This window comes from Schistocerca serialis, chromosome 5, assembly GCF_023864345.2.
Source record: "Schistocerca serialis cubense isolate TAMUIC-IGC-003099 chromosome 5, iqSchSeri2.2, whole genome shotgun sequence".
In the NCBI taxonomy this organism is placed as follows: domain Eukaryota; kingdom Metazoa; phylum Arthropoda; class Insecta; order Orthoptera; family Acrididae; genus Schistocerca; species Schistocerca serialis.
In genome coordinates this window covers 217,844,606-217,867,381 of record NC_064642.1, presented here as the reverse complement: position 1 = coordinate 217,867,381, position 22,776 = coordinate 217,844,606, and the positions used below count along the sequence as shown (strand labels likewise).

At 41.2% G+C, this 22,776-nt stretch overlaps 1 protein-coding gene across 2 annotated transcripts in view; it reads right to left on the bottom strand.

Moving 5' to 3' along the window:
* LOC126480990 (uncharacterized) overlaps window positions 1-22,776 on the bottom strand; it is a 251,807-nt gene that overhangs the window by 79,442 nt on the left and 149,589 nt on the right. For both annotated transcript variants that reach the window (XM_050104429.1, XM_050104428.1), the window contains exons 15-17: window positions 20,534-20,638; window positions 12,817-12,921; window positions 694-867 (exon numbers count right to left, since the gene is read on the bottom strand). In XM_050104429.1, the coding sequence (XP_049960386.1) occupies window positions 694-867; window positions 12,817-12,921; window positions 20,534-20,638 (384 nt within the window). The remainder of the gene's footprint in view (window positions 1-693; window positions 868-12,816; window positions 12,922-20,533; window positions 20,639-22,776) is intronic.

The following is a 22,776-nucleotide window of genomic DNA, read 5'->3' as shown; positions in this document are numbered from 1 at the left end:
AAAATGAAGGTTTTCACTCATGTTGCATTTACAAACATTTCTTCTTCATTTTCCCAGTTTAAGGATCTGAAAACTTCCTCTTGTTAGTGCAGAGAATTTATGTCCAGCTTCATCCATCATCACATTTTGGAAATGTTTTCCATCTTTAGTATCCTCATGCTACACATTTTGTTCACCACACACTGCTTAATCTATTGGAAGATGCCAAACTTGCCTTCTACTTGAATCGTAATAAGTGTTTCACTAAAGATAGAAAGTGACTTCATTCAGAATTTCTCTTTCAAGAAAAGCATCAACAAAAATTAAGTAAACTGGAGTTTTTACTACATAAATAACACAGCTGCACTTTTGAAAATACACTTGCACATCAATGAGGTGATGATGGAATATATAATTATTATTGCAGTTTTTGATAAATAGATATAATGAAACAACAGTTTTTACAAAATATTCCTAACTTTGAAACTATAATACGTGGTATATGGAATAGTGATTGTTTTAACACTCTGATCGCTAAACACAAAAGCATAGTTAGTTAAAAATTATGTCTTTGATATTGTTTATAGTTATAAGTTATTAACTTGAGGAGATTTTGTAACTTGACTGACAATAAATATATTATCGTGATGATGATGATGATCATCATCATCATCATCTCCATCATCACTTTCTGGCTTCATGTGCAGAAATTACCTGCGATTTTGCACCTAAGATCTTGACAATCTTTTTCTTCATAGCAGAGTTTGACGCTCTGTCAATTGCTTTCAGTGCAAAAGAAGCAACATCTTTGATGGCTGTGTCACCCACATCTGCTTTAACTGAACCACCATGGATCAGTGGGTTCGGCATATCCATCTGCATAGTTGCCTGCATAACAGATGACAATCTGTAATACACCTATTCTGTATTATGTAAGCTAACAGTTAATATTCATTCCTTTTATTTACAGTGATGTGATAAAATAAATGTTTAAAATACAACTCAAAAAGTGAGCTTAAGATAAGTACTGGATTAATTTTGCATGTTATATCATGGCAATTATCATCAACTACCGGAAGACTTCTTAGAATATTATTGTTCTCTGGAAGCCATATGATGTATGGTGGAGGGTGCAGAGAGCACCAGTACCACCCCCACCCAGATGTTTTCCATTCACTAACGGTATCCAAGAAGAAAAACTGTTGGTACCCTATTGCATAAGCTCAAATTTCTCTAATTTTAACTTTGAGGTTATTACAAGAGATTCATGTTGGAGGAAATAGGAAATTTCTCAGTTTTATTTGGGATGTGGACAGATGGAATTCTGAGAGCAAGACTCTCCACAATGAACGTCTCTCTTAACGTCCCCCAATGCTGTTTGTTGAGAATTCCTGTGACACACACACACACACACACACACACACACACACACACACACACACACAGACAAAACCCAAGAAGAATCAAGTAGCTACTGTTTTTAACCTGTTTTATTTCTTCCATTAATCCTACACCGTAATGGTTCCAGGGTGATGAACAGTACCCAAGAACTGGTCGAACGTGGGTCTTGCAAGTGTTCAAAGCAAGTGTGAATCACAGTTCACAAGGAAACCTCCAATAAATTTGGTGCTGATACCTGCCTTCCCCATCAGTAAATTTGTGGGGCTGTTCCACGTTAAACTGGCCAGACAGAAACTATTAGACTCTTGTAGGTGTTACTGATTGTAGCAACTTATCACCAGAATGAAATTTTCACACTACAGCGGAGTGTGCGCTGATACGAAACTTCCTGCCAGGTCCGGCACACAGTTTTAATCTGCCAGGAAGTTTCTTAACTTATCACCAGTTCCATAGTCAAACAATATCAAATCTTATGACAAAGTAGGTTCTTGCAGTGACAGTCTTGAATAAATCAAACAACGGAAAATCCAGGATGGAATGTAACAATATTATGAGAAGGAAAGTTGCTACTCACCATACAGTGGAGATGCTGAGTCGCAGCATCTCCGCTATATTGGGAGTCTTAAATAAATGTTTCACATACTTCTTGCAACAGAGCAGTAACGCACTCAAGATCACTACCAATGTTCTGCAGTCATATACATCCAGATAATCTCCGGTATCTTAATGAAGTTCCTGACTTTGTGACATCTCCATGACATAATTCAGCCAACTAAATAAAGTACCTAAGGACCTATTAAAACCTCCTAAAATGGTGACAGAGAAAATCATCAAAAGCTTGATATCAAATAAAAATATGATGTGGCATGAATCTTGTGCAGCATTTATTTAATATCAAATCTTTTCATGTATTTACACACATAATAAGTATTATAGTTTCATAATAAACAGAGGGACAAACATACATCTGAACCAATGTGAGGATATCTCAGGTTTTCTCAACATGACTGATTAATGGCCAATATAGACTATTTAGTAAGCGCAAAGATGTTGTCAAGAGCATTTATTGTTAATGCACTGGTAATAAAATTTTCATTCTGAATAAAAAATTAATTAGAAAAATATCTACTTGACAAGCAGAACATATCAACAGACACAAATAAATGAAGAAATGTTCACTCGCTACTTGAATCAGTTGAATCTTCATCTGAAAAATGCAATGATTAAGGATTGGAGGTAGCATGTAAATCTCATTCAGGATGGGGTAAAAAATGTGCTACCAGAGTGTTCTAATGATGATTGAATTTTGAGATATGATATGAATATATATTTGTATGTAACTCATCCATTTATTTAAGGATGAAGATATAAGCAAAGAATGGAAAATCCAGGATGGAATGTAACAATATTATGAAACAGGTCCTTAGGTACTTTATTTAGTTGGCTGAATTATGTCATGGAGATGTGACAAAGTCAGGAACTTCCCTAAGATACCAGAGATTATCTGGATGTATATGACTGCAGAACATTGGTAGTGATCTTGAGTGCGTTACTGCTCTGTTGCAACAATATTAGCATGGAGAGCTGCATCAGACCAGTCTCTGGACTGAAGACCACAAGAGCACAATTGCTACTCACCATATAGTGGAGAAGCTGAGTCGGAGATAGGCACAACAAAAAGACTGTCACAAAATAAGCTTTCAGCCAACAAGGCTTTTGTCAAAAATAGACAAGACATATACATACACATATGCAACTCTCACAAATATGATGCACGAGTGTCTGTATATGTCTCGTCTATTTTTGACAAAAGCCTTGTTGGCCGAAAGCTTATTTTGTGACAGTCTTTTTGTTGTGCCTCTCTGCAACTCAGCATTTCCACTATATGGTGAGCAGCAACTGTGCTCTTGTGGTCTTCAGTCCAGAGACTGGTTTGATGCAGCTCTCCATGCTACTCTATCCTGTGCAAGCCTTTTCATCTCTGAATAACTACTGCAAACTACATCCTTCTGAATCTGCTTAGTGTATACATCTCTTGGTCTCCCTCTAGAATTTGTACCCTCCACACTTCCCTCCTATACTAAATTGGTGATGCCTCAGAAAGTGTCCTACCAACAATCCCTTCTTCTATTCAAGTTGTGCCACAAATTCATCTTCTCCCCAATTCTATTCAGTACCTCCTAATTAGTTACACGATCTACCCATCTAATCTTTAGCATTCTTCTGTAACACCACATTTCAAAAGCTTCTAAGGTCATCTCAATTAAGCGAGTTGCACTAACTGTACAACACATTTCTGTTTTCACATCATGCAGAGGCTTTGATATAATTGATTGATTTTCAAGGATTTTTTTCTTTAATTCTTTTTATCATCTTTGGATCAACCTCTTCATCATGCACAGACTGCAACAGTGAGTTTTTGCACTGGCATCAGTCACCAGTATCCAAACTGGCTAGTCGGTGCACTACCATTACTTTGTAATGCTCCAGTTTGAGTCTGGGCACAGCTCTATGAGCAGATTCTGCCAACATATCAGTTTGTAGAGCTAAGTGGCACACTGGTTTTCTTGAACTTCTTTCCAAGTCTGTTCTTTACTCCTCTAATTTACTGTCTGTTAAAATGGCGAAAGGTGTAATATACAATATGTACAAGAGCCAAGAGGGAATAATAAGAATGTTTGACCAAGAACGAACTCGGATTAAAAAGGATGTACGACAGTAATGTAAACTTTCGCCCCTACTGTTCAATCTGTACACTGAAGAAGCAGCGATGGAAATAATCGAAAGGTTCCGGAGTGGACTTAAAATTCAAGGTGAAAGGACATCAACGATATGGTTCACTGATGACATTGTTATCCTGAATGAAAATGATGAAGAGTTACAAGATCTGCTGAATGGAATGATCAGTCTAATGAGTACAGAATACAGATTGAGAGTAAAGGCGAAAGTAATGAAAAGTAGCAGAAATGAGAACAGCAAGAAAATTAACATCAGGATTGACGGTCACAAAGTAGATGAAGTTAAGGAATTCTGCTACCTAGGCAGCAAAACAACCAATGACGGACAGAGCAAGGGGGATATCAAAAGCACACAAGCACTGGCTCAGATAAGTCTATTAGTATCAAACATAGGCCTCAATTTGAGGGAGAAATTTCTGAGACTGTACATTTGGAGCACAGGATTGTACACTCCTGGAAATGGAAAAAAGAACACATTGACACCGGTGTGTCAGGCCTACCATACTTGCTCCGGACACTGCGAGAGGGCTGTACAAGCAATGATCACACGCACGGCACAGCGGACACACCAGGAACCGCGGTGTTGGCCGTCGAATGGCGCTAGCTGCGCAGCATTTGTGCACCGCCGCCGTCAGTGTCAGCCAGTTTGCCGTGGCATACGGAGCTCCATCGCAGTCTTTAACACTGGTAGCATGCCGCAACAGTGTGGACGTGAACCGTATGTGCAGTTGACGGACTTTGAGCGAGGGTGTATAGTGGGCATGCGGGAGGCCGGGTGGACGTACCGCCGAATTGTTCAACACGTGGGGCGTGAGGTCTCCACAGTACATTGATGTTGTCGCCAGTGGTCGGCGGAAGGTGCACGTGCCCGTCGACCTGGGACCGGACCGCAGCGACGCACGGATGCACGCCAAGACCGTAGGATCCTACGCAGTGCCGTAGGGGACCGCACTGCCACTTCCCAGCAAATTAGGGACACTGTTGCTCCTGGGGTATTGGCGAGGACCATTCGCAACCGTCTCCATGAAGCTGGGCTACGGTCCCGCACACCGTTAGGCCGTCTTCCGCTCACGCCCCAACATCGCGCAGCCCGCCTCCAGTGGTGTCGCGACAGGCGTGAATGGAGGGACGAATGGAGACGTGTCGTCTTCAGCGATGAGAGTCGCTTCTGCCTTGGTGCCAATGATGGTCGTATGCGTGTTTGGCGCCGTGCAGGTGAGCGCCACAATCAGGACTGCATACGACCAAGGCACACAGGGCCAACACCCGGCATTATGGTGTGGGGAGTGATCTCCTACACTGGCCGTACACCACTGGTGATCGTCGAGGGGACACTGAATAGTGCACGGTACATCCAAACCGTCATCGAACCCATCGTTCTACCATTCCTAGACCGGCAAGGGAACTTGCTGTTCCAACAGGACAATGCACGTCCGCATGTATCCCGTGCCACCCAACGTGCTCTAGAAGGTGTAAGTCAACTACCCTGGCCAGCAAGATCTCCGGATCTGTCCCCCATTGAGCATGTTTGGGACTGGATGAAGCGTCGTCTCACGCGGTCTGCACGTCCAGCACGAACGCTGGTCCAACTGAGGCGCCAGGTGGAAATGGCATGGCAAGCCGTTCCACAGGACTACATCCAGCATCTCTACGATCGTCTCCATGGGAGAATAGCAGCCTGCATTGCTGCGAAAGGTGGATATACACTGTACTAGTGCCAACATTGTGCATGCTCTGTTGCCTGTGTCTATGTGCCTGTGGCTCTGTCAGTGTGATCATGTGATGTATCTGACCCCAGGAATGTGTCAATAAAGTTTCCCCTTCCTGGGACAATGAATTCACGGTGTTCTTATTTCAATTTCCAGGAGTGTATGTTAGTGAAACATGGACGGTGGCAAAATCTGAACAGAACAGAACTGAAGCATTTGAGGTGTTGGGCTACAGACGAATGTTGAGAATTAGGTGAACTGATAAAGTGAGCAAAGGATTATATGGAAAACACTGACAATGAGAAGGGACAGGATGATAGGACATCTCTTAAGACATCAGTGAACGAATTCCATGGTACTAGAGGGAGCTGTAGAGGGCAAAAACTGTAGAGAAAGACAGAGACTGGTATACATTCAGCAAGTAACTGAGGACGTAGGTTACAAGTGCTACTCTGAGATGAAGAGGTTGACACAGGAGAGGAATTGGTGGCAGGCCACATCAAACTGGTAAGAAGACTGATGACTAGACACCTTTTTCCAAAGCTGTTTCACAGAGGAAGACCGCACTGCAGTTCCTTCTCTAAATCCTCGCACGAATGAAAAAATGGCTGACATACAAATAAGTATCCAAGGAATAGAAAAGCAACCAAAATCACTTAACAGAGGAAAGTCCACTGGACCTGACGGGATACCAGTTCGATTCTACAAAGAGTATGCGAAAGAACTTGCCCCCCTTCTAACAGCCGTGTACCGCAAGTCTCTAGAGGAACAGAATGTTCCAAATGATTGGAAGAGAGCACAGGTAGTTCCAGTTTTCAAGAAGGGTCATCGAGCAGATGCGCAAAACTATAGGCCTATATCCCTGACATCATCTGTTGTAGAATTTTAGAACATGTTTTTTGCTCGGGTATCATGTCATTTCTGAAAACCCAGAATCTACTCTGTAGGAATCAACATGGATTCCGGAAACAGCGATCGTGTGAGACCCAACTCGCTTTATTTGTTCATGAGACCCAGAAAATATTAGATACAGGCTCCCAGGTAGATGCCATTTTCCATGACTTCCGGAAGGTGTTCGATACAGTTCCACAGTGTCGCCTGATAAACAGAGTAAGAGCCTATGGAATATCAGACCAGCTGTGTGGCTGGATTGAAGAGTTTCCAGCAAACAGAACACAGCATGTTGTTCTCAATGGAGAGACGTCTACAGACATTAAAGTAACCTCTGGTGTGCCACAGGGGAGTGTTATGGGACCATTGCTTTTCACAATATATATAAATGACCTAGTAGATAGTGTCGGAAGTTCCATGCGGCTTTTCGCGGATGATGCTGTAGTATACAGAGAAGTTGCAGCATTAGAAAATTGCAGCGAAATGTAGGAAGATCTGCAGCGGATAAGCACTTGGTGCAGGGAGTGGCAACTGACCCTTAACATAGACAAATGTAATGTATTACGAATACATAGAAAGAAGGATCCTTTATTGTATGATTATATGATAGCGGAACAAACACTGGTAGCAGTTACTTCTGTAAAATATCTGGGAGTATGCATACAGAATGATTTGAAGTGGAATGATCATATATAATTAATTTTGATAAGGTGGTTACCAGGTTGAGATTCATTGGGAGAGTCCTTAGAAACTGTAGTCCATCATCAAAGGAGGTGGCTTACAAAACACTCATTCGACCTATACTTGAGTATTGCTCATCAGTGTGGGATCCATACCAGGTCGGGTTGACAGAGGAGATAGAGAAGATCCAAAGAAGAGCGGTGCGTTTTGTCACAGGGTTATTTGGTAAGCATGATAGCGTTACGGAGATGTTTAGCAAACTCAAGTGGCAGACTCTGCAAGAGAGGCGCTCTGCATCGCAGTGTAGCTTGCTGTCCAGGTTTTGAGAGCGTGCGTTTCTGGATGAGGCATCGAATATATTACTTCCCCCTACTTATACCTCCAGAGGCGATCACGGATGTAAAATTAGAGAGATTCGAGCACGCACAGAGATTTTCTGGCAGTCATTCTTCCCGCGAACCATATACACCACTGGAACAGGAAAGGGAGGTAATGACAGTGGCACATTAAGTGCCCTCTGCTACACACCGTTGGGTGGCTTGCGGAGTATAAATGTAGATGTAGACATAGGCTCAAAAAAAGCTATGTCAGCTGCCACAATGTAGAGCACTCCCAGTCTGCCTATGGGAATACTGGTTTCTGTGCAAAGGCAAGTAGTATAATGCTTGTATTGTATTTGAAACACACTGTACACACAAACAAAAATGATTACAGTCTTTTGGATATTAGTCACAAAACGGTTGTACAAACAAGTAAGGATAAATTCATTTATCTAGAATAGTAACAAAATATTAATCATTACTATAAAACACACATTAACATTTCCTTTATGACAGTTATGTTACTTTTTCACAACTGCATGCATCAAATTTGACAATGACATTGAAATTATGATTATGGGCACACAATTACCACAACCACAATGCAACTGCATTCCAACAATTTCTTTTAAAACATTATTGGTAATAAATGTAAGAAATGTACGCTTATTGAGTTAACTATTGCCAACTTAGTTCTCAAATTTCTGGTCGAAATCGTGAAGCGTTGCACTTGGTTGTGAAAACAATATGGTAAAAATGTATTTATAAAACTAAATAATATTTACTCTTACGATCTGTCTTAAAAATAATTACGCATTTCAGTGTTTGGGGGTTTGTTGTACAGGAAGACACACAATAGTGACACGACATTTACAAAATGATTAACACATACTCAGAAATTGGATTCATTTTACTGGCAAGAACTCTATAATACTGGGTGGATTTCCTAGAACAAGTTTCCAAAATAGCATACAACACACAGATTACTATTTAGAAATGAAATTAATTAAACTGTTATCTAGGTTCATTGTGTCCTTACAGAAATAAAGAATATCTAGAAGCCAGACATTAAATCCTCCAAAATAAGAAATAAAAACAGAGGAAGTTAACCCCTTAACCACTTGTAAGTAATTACTTATTACATGTATTATGTTTCTACCATTTCTTCTGTTTTATTTCTGTTTCAGGTACCTGCAGGAATCCTGAAGGAAATAGAAATGTGCAATGAGAATTGAAGAGTTACATTAAAATAGGGTTTAAGAAAAGTGCTCATATTTTGATATTGTGTATTCACACTTAGGCATTTAAATATTAGTGCTTTTGTTAAGACAAACAACAAATCTCTGGTCCCTGTTATTTATCGTTTCAGTCATGTTTGATGTATTTTGGAGCTGGACTAGTTTGTGATTTTCAGCTTATATTTGCTTCAATTTCCCACATTGTGTATTCCTTCCCTTGCACTCATACAAAGGCAGAAGTAAGGTGAAGGACTGGAGCAGGTGTGAGCTGAAGGAGATGTAGACTGCTATAAAACGTAATTTGGCTCCAAAACATGCAGAATGTAACAGAGAAGATAGGCAATAATAAAGGAGGACCTTTTAACCTCAAGTAAACTCACCTAAATGTCACAATCATGGTAACCACTTGCAGAAATGTTGGCTAATAATAGTGATTTTATATATGCTAAATCTGTTTTTATTAGTGTTTCTTATTTTATAGCTTACATGTCTTGCTGTTTTTATATATTTTATTTTTGCCTGTATGACTAGCTGCTTGTTTATGATGAGCTTCTCTTTGTACAACAGTTTCATTTAATTGTTAAATTTTCTTTATTGATGTATTTTTTGTTTGGATATGTGTAATCTTTAGGTGTTAATATTGTTGTATAATATGATCCAAAGACAAATGAAAGTACTACTGTTCCACTAACAAGGGAAATCACCAACTTGACCTCGTATTTTGAGGAGGAAAAAGTACATGCACCATGTCAGCCTCGGCAATCAAACCCACAAAAAAATTCAGGTGGTAATTACAATAGGAGGCAGTACAACCTCCTGAACATAAAACTTTTAAACGTGGGCACTCAATAGTTCTCAGTCACTATGCTCTGCAGCAGCCACTTAATGCCCGAGTGTGAAGGACTGTACAGAAGAGTGAGTGAGAGGTTTAACACATACTGTTTTGAGATTGGTAACAGGCTTTGTTCACTGTGTCCGAGTGTATGATTTCTAATCTACAGGCGGTTCCAGAGATCTCTTTGCTTTAAACACTTTCCTATTGTGATTCACAAATACCATGTAAATGAATTAAATAAATGAATATGTTATTTAAGAAGTAGCATAGCATTATTCAATTATTAATGCTACTACTGTGCATTATTTTCTTTGGATTTTAAAGCTGGCACTGCAGTGAAGTACATTTGCAGGAGATGCACCATTCTTCAATGTGACTGGTGTGGTTAAACTATAAACTGAAAATCATTAACTTAATTTACAATAATTCTTCAGTTGATTAGCTTTATTCATTTTGATTTTGCGACGTACATGCAGCTGCAAAATATCAGCATGAGAATATTTTTAAAAAAATGTTGAACACATACTTTCATAAGCTTGACATATTACATGCTCCATATTACTTACTATTTTTTACTTACAAGGGAACTTCCCCATTGCAACCCCCCCCCCCCCTCCCCACCGCCCCCTCAGATTTAGTTATAAGTTGGCAGACTGGGTAGGCCGTGAAAAACTGAACACAGATCAATCGAGAAAACAGGAAGAAGTTGTGTGAAACTATGAAAAAATAAGCAAAATATACAAACTGAGTAGTCCATGCCCAAGATACGCAATTCTAGAATAATGTGAGCGCAGGAGCGCCGTGGTCCCGTGGTTAGCGTGAGCAGCTGCGGAACGGGAGGTCCTTGGTTCAAGTCTTCCTTGAGTGAAAAGTTTACAATCTTTATTTTCGCAAAGTTATGATCTGTCCGTTCGTTCATTGACGTCTCTGTTCACTGTGTTTTGCGACCGCACCGCAAAACCGTGTGATTAGTAGACCAAAGGACGTGCCTCTCCAATGAGAACGGAAAACATTTGATTGCAAGGTCATAGATCAACCGATTCTTCCAAAGGAAAACATATCTGATATATTCTATATGACACTGGTGGCGGTATGTGCGTCACATGATAGGAATATGTTGTCGACCCACCTAACTTGTACACTTGGGGAATGGGTAAAAAGATTCTCCTACCTTGCCCGATTTAGATTTTCTTGTGCATGTGATAATTATTCCCAAAAAGTGATGAAAACATAAGAATTTGTCACATAAACTGAAAATAAAAAATTAAACTTTTCAGTTGAGGGAAGTCTTGAACCACGGACCTCTCGTTCCGCAGCTGCTCATGCTAACCACGGAACCACGGTGCTCCTGAGCTTACACTGTCCTTGATATTGCCTATCTTTCACATGGACTACTCAGTTTCTATAATTTGCTTATTTTTTCATAGTTCGACACAACTTCTTCCTGTTTTTTCGATTGATCTGTGTTCAGTTTTTCAAGGCCTATCCACTGTGCCAACTTTTAACTAAATCTGAGGGGGGTGCGATGGGGAGGTTCCCTTGTTAGAATAATGTGTTCTCAAGTGAAATTTCAAAGCATGTTGGGCAGATGTGCCTACTTCCCTTCCCCCACCTTCAACATCCTGCAAATTGGAGAGCCCTAGTCATCACTTTGCTGTACAGTACTTCATGCTTGGGACAAGGTGGCTGCAGCGGGGCAGAGTGAGTGACAAAGCCAGTGCACACAAAAGTTTACAAACTGTACTTTCAGAAGGTCATAACTGCATACTATCAGAACTATGGCCCAAATTTCCAGACAGAATTGACAGCTGGGGCTGATAACTCACAAGTATACTTTTTCCTCCTTAAAATATGAGTTCAAGTTGGTGACGTTTCCTTGTAAGTACTATTGCTTAATAAAGCTGAAAGCCAAAACAGTATGTTACTTGTCAAAACCTTTTCTATTGTGTACGTCAATTTGTCATAGGATTTCACATTACCATCATACAAGGTGTTGGGAAATTCCTGTTACAAAATTATAGGAATTGCAGTGGAAAGTGAGTACATAATATTTTGAGTAGTAACTCTTGTCTGGAAACATCATCCAATGATGTACAGAGCGTCAAAGATACAGGCATCGGCACCTGTAAATGTTTGTATATACAGGGTGATTCTGTGATGATGATACAAACTATCAAGATGATGGAGATGGATGCAGGTATCAATGTGAGAGAAGGGTCCCTGGTTCGTAAACAAATGAGCCGAAAAATACAACTGTAAACCATTCTGATACCTCTGATAGTGGAATACATGTACTGGTACTGTTGTTGCTAAGAATGTAGGGTATGGAAATTTCAGACGTGGTATTATGGACCAAAACAAGAAAAAATGTCTGGCAAACATGGGCTCTAAAATACATACCTGAGGAGTTATGAGCATCTGTTCTTCTTTGCTAGTGTGCAACACTGTACAAGTGCTCACAGCTCTTAAGGTATGCATTTTAAATACCATGTCTATTAGAAATTTTTTCTTGTTTCAGTCCACACTACTACCTCTGAAAGTTTCCTGCCATAATCTTAGCAACAACAGTACTGGTGCATGTATTCAACTGTCAGAGGTATGAGAATGGTTTCCACTTATAACTTTTGACTCATTCATTTCCGATACAGGGACCCATACCTCAAACTGATACATTTATCACTCAGTAGCACTTCTAGATGACATTTCCGGACATGGGTTCCTAGTACCCCTCTACAAGTCCTAGAAATTTATAACAGGAATTTCCGAGCATGTTGTGTACAGGACACCACTGCAATCAGAAAACAGTAAGTAACACATCACCTGCAACTTTCTTACTGTGTGACAAGAATAGAAAAGAAAGAGAAAATATGGTTAGCAACACAATGTTTTATGGCAGAAAATGCAAATACTTATCTTGCTTCTTTTTGTGTTTATATCAGCAGTTCGACACTGCACAATATTGCTATATTGATAATTTAGCTTTTTAATAAATGATATAGTATAAAAAAATCTGACTGTACTCACTCTCTTCTTGCGAGCCTGTGGTTTTGGTGAACACTGGGAGGAGGTCAGCTCGTGATGGTTTGCCCAGGCCTGGACTAGCACTTTCACTCTGCAGATGTGGTTCACCTGAACCAAGGGAGGAGCCTCAAATTTCCACAATCATCAAATGTATCATATTCCACATATAAAATGGTGAATGAGCCAAGTTTATAATTAGCAGGTGGAACACTGCAGGCAGACTAGTGTTCATCTCACACTGTTAATTAGGAGGAAACATCTCTGTTCTTCTTCTTACATCACTCAATTGCTGTTTTTATCATTTATGTAACCTTACTGTTTTCAGAAACCGCAATCACTTGTTTGTATATTCGGAAAATTAGAAATCTGTTAATTATGAAAGTTGGAGTTACGCAGACTTTACATACATGACTCCAAATATTCTATTATATCATACAAGGGGCTAATAAGGTTTCTTTATTTTGTTTTTGAATATCTGGGCAGTTCCAATTTCCTGACTAACGTCTACCAGATAGCTATAGTCTACCGCACTAGAATAAAAAATCCCTTTCTGAACCATAGTCATGAATGCATAGTATAAATGTAAATTATTTTTGCGTCTAGTGTTGTGTTAGTGATTTATTCGTTCATCCATCCTTCTTATAAACCACAAATGCCATTAGGCTGAAAATGCATTTGCACTGCACGTAAACGTAACAATCCGAAGATCTCTGAAGAGACGTATGTGTATATGTGTGTGTGTGTGTGTGTGTGTGTGTGTGTGTGTGTGTGTGTGTGTGTGTGTGTGTGTATGGGCACTCAACGGCGCAGTTATCAGCACCCCACTCTAACTCGCATGCCCTAAAACAACAGAGAAATAGTAAAAGTAGCTATAGATGATGTTAAAACAAAAGTAAAACAATAAAGAAGCTAAAAGAATAAAACAATAAAGAAGCTAAAAGAAAGGCACAGGGAAATAAAACTGGATGACCACTTGCAAAAAACATGGGTAAGCCACTCATCCTGTTAACACATTAAAACCATCTCCCTAAAATCCTGGGGAATATATTGGACAATTCACAAAATTTTAAAACTCGAACGACATTCGTTTGAATGTTACTTAAGACAGATGGCAGATCTGTTGGTAAATCCACCACAACCCACTGGTCACAAAATAAAACACAGTCCAATAAAATGTGGCACACAGTAATCTGTATGCAACATGCACCATACATTGGAGGGTCCTCTCGCCAGAGCACGAAGCCACGCACCACAGAGCTGTGGCCTATGCGGAGATGAGTAAGGAGGACCTTGTACCATCGATGTGGCTGGAAGGAGATGGTATGCCACAGCCATGCTGTGGGCTTTACTAGACAAAGCTTAATGTTTGTCACTTACAGCCACTCATTCTTCCACCGATGCAAGACTCAGGATCTCAACAGCGGGGCTATAGTATGCAGGGTAATGGCATACTGAAGTAACTGAGGATTATGACATGTCTCCTTGGCTGCTAGAGCCACCCTTTCGTTCCCTGAAATACCCATGTGCCCTGGTATCCAGCAGAAAGACACCTTCTTTCCCAGTTGTTGCAGCTGCAGGAGGGCATCCTGGGTATTATGGACTACTTTGTTCCAGTGCCTCTACGATCGAATATAATCCTGCATCGAAGACAGTAAAGTCTCCAGGCAATTGGACCTTGAGTACGCGATCTGGAAAACAACAAGGCAATCAACTGAGGACCCCTGTTTGGATCCATCCATAAAGACAGCTACATAGTTGTGGTGCTCAGAGAAAATGTCAGAAAATATCACATTCCAAACAGAAGCAGCAGTGCATTCTCTCCTAGACTGCACAAAATCTAAAATTACTCCGGGTCTCTGCAGTAAACATGGTGGCAGATGGTTAAAACCATAGATTTCAGGTTGTACTTGCTCCACACTGAATGACTCAAGCACATGCTGCCCGTGGATCCCTAGTGGCTTTGTGGCTCATGGACAGTTGGAGAAAAGATGTTCCAGAGGCGGACGTACAACAGTACGGTATGCGGATGAAGCGGGAGCTGCAGGGAGCTTACATGCCTGACACACCACGAGGAGCTGCCGCCAGATGGTGAGAGGTGGTTCCCCAACCTCAGCACAGAGACTGAGTATGGGGGTGATTCTAGAAGCTCCCGTGGCCAACTGAGCCCCTCATGGTGGACAGCATCAGTAATCTTCAAATAAGAAGGCCTCACAAATCTATACACAGTGCAAGTTACAAACCCATGAAAGTCCTATAAACCTGGAGCTGACGTGTTACTCCCCAAGACATGTGGCTAAGGCACTTTACGATATTCAGAGCTTTGAGGGTTCTGACTTTCGAGTCTCTCGCTTGCAGCACCCACGACAATTTGGAGTAAAAAATGAGGACCAGAAATCTCACTGAGTATTTAAAATGTAGGATGGTGTCCCTCACATGCAAGCCAGGTACATTAAAAATACAACAAGAACAACTGAAATGAATATACACAAAATTATAACAAGAACAACTGAATGAATATACACAAAATTATCTGCAGAAAACTGAAAACCCGCCATTTCAGTCCACTCCTCTAACCTCTGCAATGGAAGTTGCAACTGACAGCTCACTGTTGCAACACTGGAGGAGGAGCAGAAAACAGCAAAATCGTCCACAAATAAGGAGCACTGTAGATGTGACACTGTTTATGACTACAGCAAAGTGGGTAACACTTAAAACACTGCACTGAGGGACACCATTCTCCTCCGCAAAACTATCGGACAGCATTTCAGCAACTTTGGCTCTTCAAACACCGCTGAGACAGGAAAGACCATATGGAGATGGGGAGGTGGCATGAAACCCCATTGATGAAGTTATGCGGGAATGCTTTGTCTCCAAGTAGTATTGTATGTCCTACTGACATTGAAGAATATGCTGGTACAGTGACGTGTTTGTAGGAAACCATAATGAATAGCCACCTCTAGCAGGGTCAGGTTGTTGACAGTGGACCAAAATCTCTGGACTCCACACTGAGAGTGGCTAAGGAGTTGCCTGGTCTCTAACAACCAGATCAGATGATGGTTAACCATTTGCTCCAGGATCTTTCCTACACAGCTCATTGAGGCAATACCCCTGTAACTACTGGGACACGTACAGTCCTTTCCTGGTTTGAGGAGAGGTATCAGAATTGCCTCCTCCTACAAGTTGGGAAAGTTGCCTGTCTGCCACATAAGATTAAAAATTTTGAGGAGGGTTCCCTTTGACACTGGTGGCAAATGTTGACGCATGCAGTACCTGATTTGGTCGTAATTGTGTGCAGCAGTGTCACGCGTCTCATACAGAGCTGATTCCAGTGCCCACATGGAGAAAGAGAAGTTGCGGGACTCAGAAGTGTTGGATTCAAAGTCTACCTTGCCCCTCTCCACAGTCGCACAGTAGTGACAAAACATCAGATCTTGGCTGGAATGGGCAGTAGTTTTCACAAAATGCTCTGCCAGCATCTGAGCGATGTCTCTGGGCATTGTTTGAAGACACCCCTGTTTCAGGACTTCTGCTAGTGGTAAATGACTGTGTTTACAGGAAATCCTCTGGATGGCTTACCATACTTTTGTACAAGTGGAATCGTTGACAGAGTCCAGGAACTCTTGCCCTGACTTTTTCTTGCTCTCCATAATTAGGCGTTGAGCCTTGGCTCTCGGGACTTGAAAGGCTGGGAGGTTACTTGCAGGTGGGCAGCATTTAACCATCGAAGAGCTGCACGCCTATACTGGATCACTGAATGACACTCATCAATACAACAAGGTACAGGTCATCTCCTATGATGACTTGTAGACTTTTGGATAGATAAGTGAGCAGCCTGATGTGGTCCACCCATTCCTGGATGCTGTCGTAATGTTCGAACACAGCCAGATGACTCAACAGCATCCAGTTAGCCCTGCTGACCGATCTGCAAGGGCTGGAGAGTGGAGAGAAAGGTTAGTGGCTGAATATGACCCTGTAGCAGCACAGAAATGAAAGGGAGTGCCAGTGACAAAGTTTGGTTTATGGGCACTCAACAATGTGGTCATCAGCACCCGTAAAACATCCCAATTTTTACACAGTCAAATCAAGCCACTGTCACGATTTATGATGATGATGATGATGATGATGATGATGATGATGACAATGATAAAATGATGAGGACAACACAAACACCCAGTCCCCACGTAGAGAAAATCCCCAACCCGGACGGGAATCAAACCCGAGACCCCGTGATCCAGAGGCAGCAACACTAGCCATTAGACCACGAGCTGCGGACGTGGGAGTACCAGTGTTTAGGATGCACAGCTCTTGGGATATCATGAGGCCCTCCAAAACCTGATGACGAGGGCAAGCAGAGATTGGGCTCCACAAGATGTGATGAGTATTAAAGTCTCCCAAGAGGAGAAAGAAGCCTCCCAAGAGGAGAAATGGGTCTGTAAGAGCTTCAGAGTCTACTGCATCAGATGGAGGTAAATACAGCAATTAAACTGTGATCCTCAGACACACATCAATTTCAACTGCGACTGCTTGCAGGTCAGTAGCCAGGGGTAGAGCAGAGGAGTGGGGGGAGAGCAGAGGACAGGTGTCATCTTTTACAAACACGGCAACCCCTCACTTGGCCCTTCCCCAGTCAGATCATCCTTATGATAAGACTGTATAGCCCTGTAGGAAAAGGGATATCAGATGCTTTGAAATGTGTTTCTTGCAAACAGATGCACAATGGATGTTCATGTGCTACAAGCTTCAGTTCCTCCATGTCCTGAACCCAGTTATGTTCTATTGGAGGATTGGAGCCATTTATCATGGTGTATGCACTTTCACCCTGTCTTCCCACCTTACAGGGGAACCTACTGTTTGAGACAGCTCAGCTTTGGAGCGAGATGACTGCCCCAGTCCGACATCAAGGTCCGTTAGCTCTGATGAAGAATCATGAGGTATGTCAGAGGACGAGTTTGACATTGTCGAGCAGTTGACTTTCCAGTTCTGTTAGTGGTTGACACTTTGTCTTGGATTGTTTGCCCTGACTGGGCTTTGGGGTCACAACTGTGGCCATGGTAGTAGTAGCAGCACTGGACAGTGGACCAAACTGAACCTTTGGAGGGACAGGGAGCTCCACAACAGCTGCAACCACAGCCTTTTCTGAAGACCAGGATGAATGTATGGGCTTCGAAGTAACTGCAGCAGAACAAGTGCACTGGCAAATGCAGGTACTAGTGCTAACACTCAAGATCTCCATTTGTGTAACAGCATCAGTTTTAAGGACTGGCTGTATAAGAACAGATGCAAAGGAGATAGCGAACGTCGGGGGCTGCATGGCCTTATAGAGTGTTTTGGCCTTTCCTTACAAGATATGTTTAGTTGTTTTTATTTCCTGCATCTTCCTTTCTTCAAGAAAGACACTACAGTCCCTACTCCAGACAGTGTGATCCCCAGAGCAGGTGATGCACTTTACAGGAGATGAATAACCAACTCCTTCATGAGCGGCCTTCTCACATTTGCCACAAGTGGCTTCTTTACATCTGACAGTAGTGTGCCCAAAGCACTGCCACTTAAAACAGCACATTGGGTTTGGGAAATAAGGCCATAGGCTGAGACAAAGGGAACCTGCCTTGACATGCTCTGGAAGTTTCATGGTGTTGAACATAATTATAAAAGAGTATGATTTCACTAAATCACCATCCACCCTTTTTATTATATTTTGTACATCAACAGTGTCTTCTTGGGCCCACTCATTTTTCAATTCTTCTCTGGGAATGTCAATGAGGTCCCTAGAAGTCACAAAACCTTCATTGTAGTTAAGGTGCCATGCAGTTCTGTCTTTCAAAGGTTCCCTCTAAGGTTTTTTGGATACAGAAGAGCAAAACCTTTTGAAAACTACCCCCTTGATGATAGAAAACACATATGAGGACTGGCTACACAAGCCTTTTTGTTTGAGCAGTGGCCCACCCCTTGCATTGGGAGGAGGAAGAGAAAACTTCGAAGGATCCACCCTGGCCTCATGAGCAGCTAGGGAAATAAAAGCCCACCTAGCCCTGCATGTTTAAGTAAGCCTTATACAACTGAGGTGTGGCAGGTTCTGCAGAGATTGTCTGCTAACGACTGTTTCATCTCAACAACCGTGCATCTCATTGGCATGCAACATACCTTAAAATTAAGATTTTTTTATAGAGGTTTTCAACATCCTCGCAATTCGGTCAATCAAGCCAAGATCCTCGTTCCCTGTGACAACATTCCATGGCCATGCCACATGGTGGTCGCTAAAGCATGCCCAGAACTTACGGTGACAGGGGGCCAATGGTGCTTACCAATCCCCAGCTCAGGAACCCCAGGATCGCCAAGCACATACTCAGCAAATGAATGCTCAGCCACTGAGGGGCTGAAGAGTCTTCTGTAAGATGTTCACCTATAAACTTCACACAACATTCTTACCACACATTTCTATAAAATAAATAATTTTTCATCTTGGTTGAATTGCCCCATTAGGTTGAACCATGGGATCATATTGAGTGAAAGTACGCAAAGTATGTTAGCAATACCATCAGCAAGTCAACACAGCGAGAGAGATTTTTAGGCGCAAAGCAGCAACACTGAGCTTTCTGGTTAACTTATCCATATGCTGATGCCTTCACAGTTTATTTTTCATCTGGATGCCTAGGAACCTTCCAAAGTGTTACCATGGCCACGGGAGAATGCATTTGGGTGTCTGTGTGGTAGTGTGTATGAATGTGTGTACTATCGCTGGAAAAAAAGAGCTATTGCTCGAAAGCTAGTGTGGATGCTGTTTTCTGTTTTGTGTTACTGTGTTCCACGCATCGATCCACTACAGGTAAATGGTTGCCTTTCCCTTAATGTAGGTATTGCACCATCCAGGCATTTCCATTACTGTTATAAATACCAAGATCTTTCGTAAAATAAAAATTGGTCACCAAAACTTAAGTTACTGTCCAAATAATAAGAATTTGGGAAACACAGCCTATACTATAATTCTGGTGTTTACATGATAATCGTTGTCCAAAAGCAAATTGCAGAATAGGAAGTAAGCTTGCATTTACTTGGGTGATATCAGAGCACTCTGCTACATTTCAAGAGCAACATACAAATTACAAGTTTAAAATTTTTACTGTATTTATCTTATAAAATTAGGTTCAGAATTCAGCAATCTTCTGTTAATTTAAAAAAAAATTTTCATTCTTTTCCATGGTCATCAGGAAAAAGGTATTTTTTAAAAATGTGTTGTGCCATCTAGCAGTCTTTAACCCAAAAATGTGGTTGACAGATGTTTGTAGATACAAATAAATTACAGACATTGGCTGCAACCTGGCATTAACCGAAACTAATGGGGAAAGTTGAAAATTTGTGCAGGACTAGAATTCGAACATGGGTCTCTCGTTTACTACGCAGATGCTCTGCCATTAAGCCATCTGGACACAGTGGTCATTGCAACTGTATGGACTACCTAGCACACCTCAGATCCAAATTCTAACTTATTCAAACAAACTAATGTAGTGCTCCTTGTCCATTACTCTCATTACTTGTGGCATTTCGCTGATTCCCAGAAGAGTTCAAGCCTGATGTGCACCTGCAATTGTCTTTGCAGCCAGGAACACTAAAACAATAATTAAATCCTTCTGGGCAGATTTCAATTTTCACAAATTTGCAGTTTCAAAGCCTCTACACAACCCAAGAAATAAATGAAATTTAAGTTAAAGAAGTCAAAACTTACTGAGTCTTCTTTCAAGTCACACTCATCAGCATTGTCATCAGCTTCTTTCAGGCAAGTCGTTTCACCAGTTTCTACAGTAAGGTGGTACAAAATTCCTGCAACAACCTGGAAAATAAAATTTGTTAGTAAATTTTGGCAGTGGAGATTTTATAATCATATGATGAATATCATGTGGTAAAAATATGCCAAAGTTTCATCAGGCTGACACTCTGACTTGTCACCACTGGACTACTTTGAGGAGTTATGTGTGAGACACACCTATAAGTCAAAAGGCATGAAAGTGAAAGTATGTTCGCAAAGCAACATGACTACTTCTCAGGAGGTCAATACTGCATCTCATTTTTAAAAATCAGATTTTATCAGAAAAAAATATTTTCAGTATTTCATACTTTTAAGAAAAGGAATTTCTCTCTTAACTGAATAAATAGTGTGGGTACTGATATACAATGAACAGAACTGTTGTTGTTGTTGTTGTTGTTGTTGTTGTTGTCGTTGTCGTCTTCAGTCCAGAGACTAGTTTGATGCAGCTATCCATACTACTCTATCCTGTGCAAGCTTCTTCATTTCCAAGTAACTACTGCACCCTACATCTTTCTCAATCTGCTTAGTGTATTCATCTCTTGGTCTCCCTCTACAGAACTATACACCTTATTTATTAAACAAAACACTTTACAAATAGTAATTTAACTTACATATGTGATGTTCACAAGTTTAAACACACTTGAACTTTATGTCTGTGATGTATCTGGAACAATGGTTTAAGGTATAGCAGCAGTCAAATGTAAGAACAGTCTAATAAAGAAATCGTCTTTCAACCTTTTTGAAAGTTTTTCATGGAGTGCAGAATGAAATAAGATGTTTGTATGTCAAACAGATGACTCCCATTTTTGTGTCTGGAGGCCAGCAATAGTTGAAAAACTAAAAATGATTGAATCTTCAGTTTCTTCCAGCATATTTGTTGATTGAACAGTCCACAGGTATATCGCCAGTTCATAGTGACCAACGGATACAGAAATACAGCCATCAGACAGGTTGCCTTCATGAGGTACCCTAATGCACTGACTGATCTCCTGGGGGGTGCATGGTTAACTTACATCCTCTCCTCACAAGAGCTGTTCTCTATGTAGTCTGTGCCTGGAGGCATGCTTCAGCACAGCTGTGGAGGTGAACTACTTTGGTGAATGTGGCCGGCCATGAAGCACGAGTGTAGAAGATCGATGCTGAGAACATCAGTGGCCAAGTAGACTAACATATCCTAACAAGCACTGTTTGTCTGAAAGTCATTCAATGGAACATGAACGTGCCAGGATTTTAGTATAAACTTCAAAATATTGGGACAGCACCATCCGAGATGCTATGGAAATACGCACCAGGGACAGTCTCATCACCGGGATTGCAGTTATAATCTTGGAAAACAGAACGGGGTCCAAGTTAGAAGATACTCAACAAACAACATTCTGGCGGCTAGGCCATACAGAGTAACTACACCTATGCTACATTAACCTGGTTGCCCTCCTCTGTGTCACCAGCCACAGAAGCTGATACAATTCATCTTCATGCCAATGCAAGCCCTCAGGTGTGGACCATGTAGAGTACGGCTTGTGGGGAGGGGGATATAACTTTGCTGTGCATCCCCAGGAGGTCAGTACGTTACGGTACATGACGATGGCAACATGTCTGATAACCAAAATACTGTGTTGAATAACTAATCTTATGTTGCTATAACTTGTACCTGACAATATAACTTTTTTGAAGTTTATTATGAATACATCTGTGTGAGTTATGTAGTATTGGGATCAGCTTTCTTTGTGAATTCAGTAACCTATACTTTTTTCTGCCTATGGTCAGTAATTTTAGGACCAGCAGAGAAACTCTCCTATCAAAACACAAAAAAGGTGAATGTGTTCCTCTTTAAAAGACTTATAGAAAACTGTGGAACCAGCTGTCTCAATCCTCATTCTGTCTTCCTCACCAAAAGTTTTGGTGATCATGTTCATGCTCTTTGAACACACAATATTCAACATCCTTTTACTCAGTCTCTTTGTACTTAAGCCGTCATACTTAGCAGCTCCCTCTCACTGACACTGTCTATATATGTCTCTCTCCCACTGTCTTTTCTTCGCGTTGATTTCCAGTATATCCCACTATCTGGTTTTCTCTCTCTTTCTCACTGACACTGTCTCCACCATACCTCAGCAGTTCAAAAATTCTGGCGAGTCCAACTATTTTTTTCTCCTATGCCC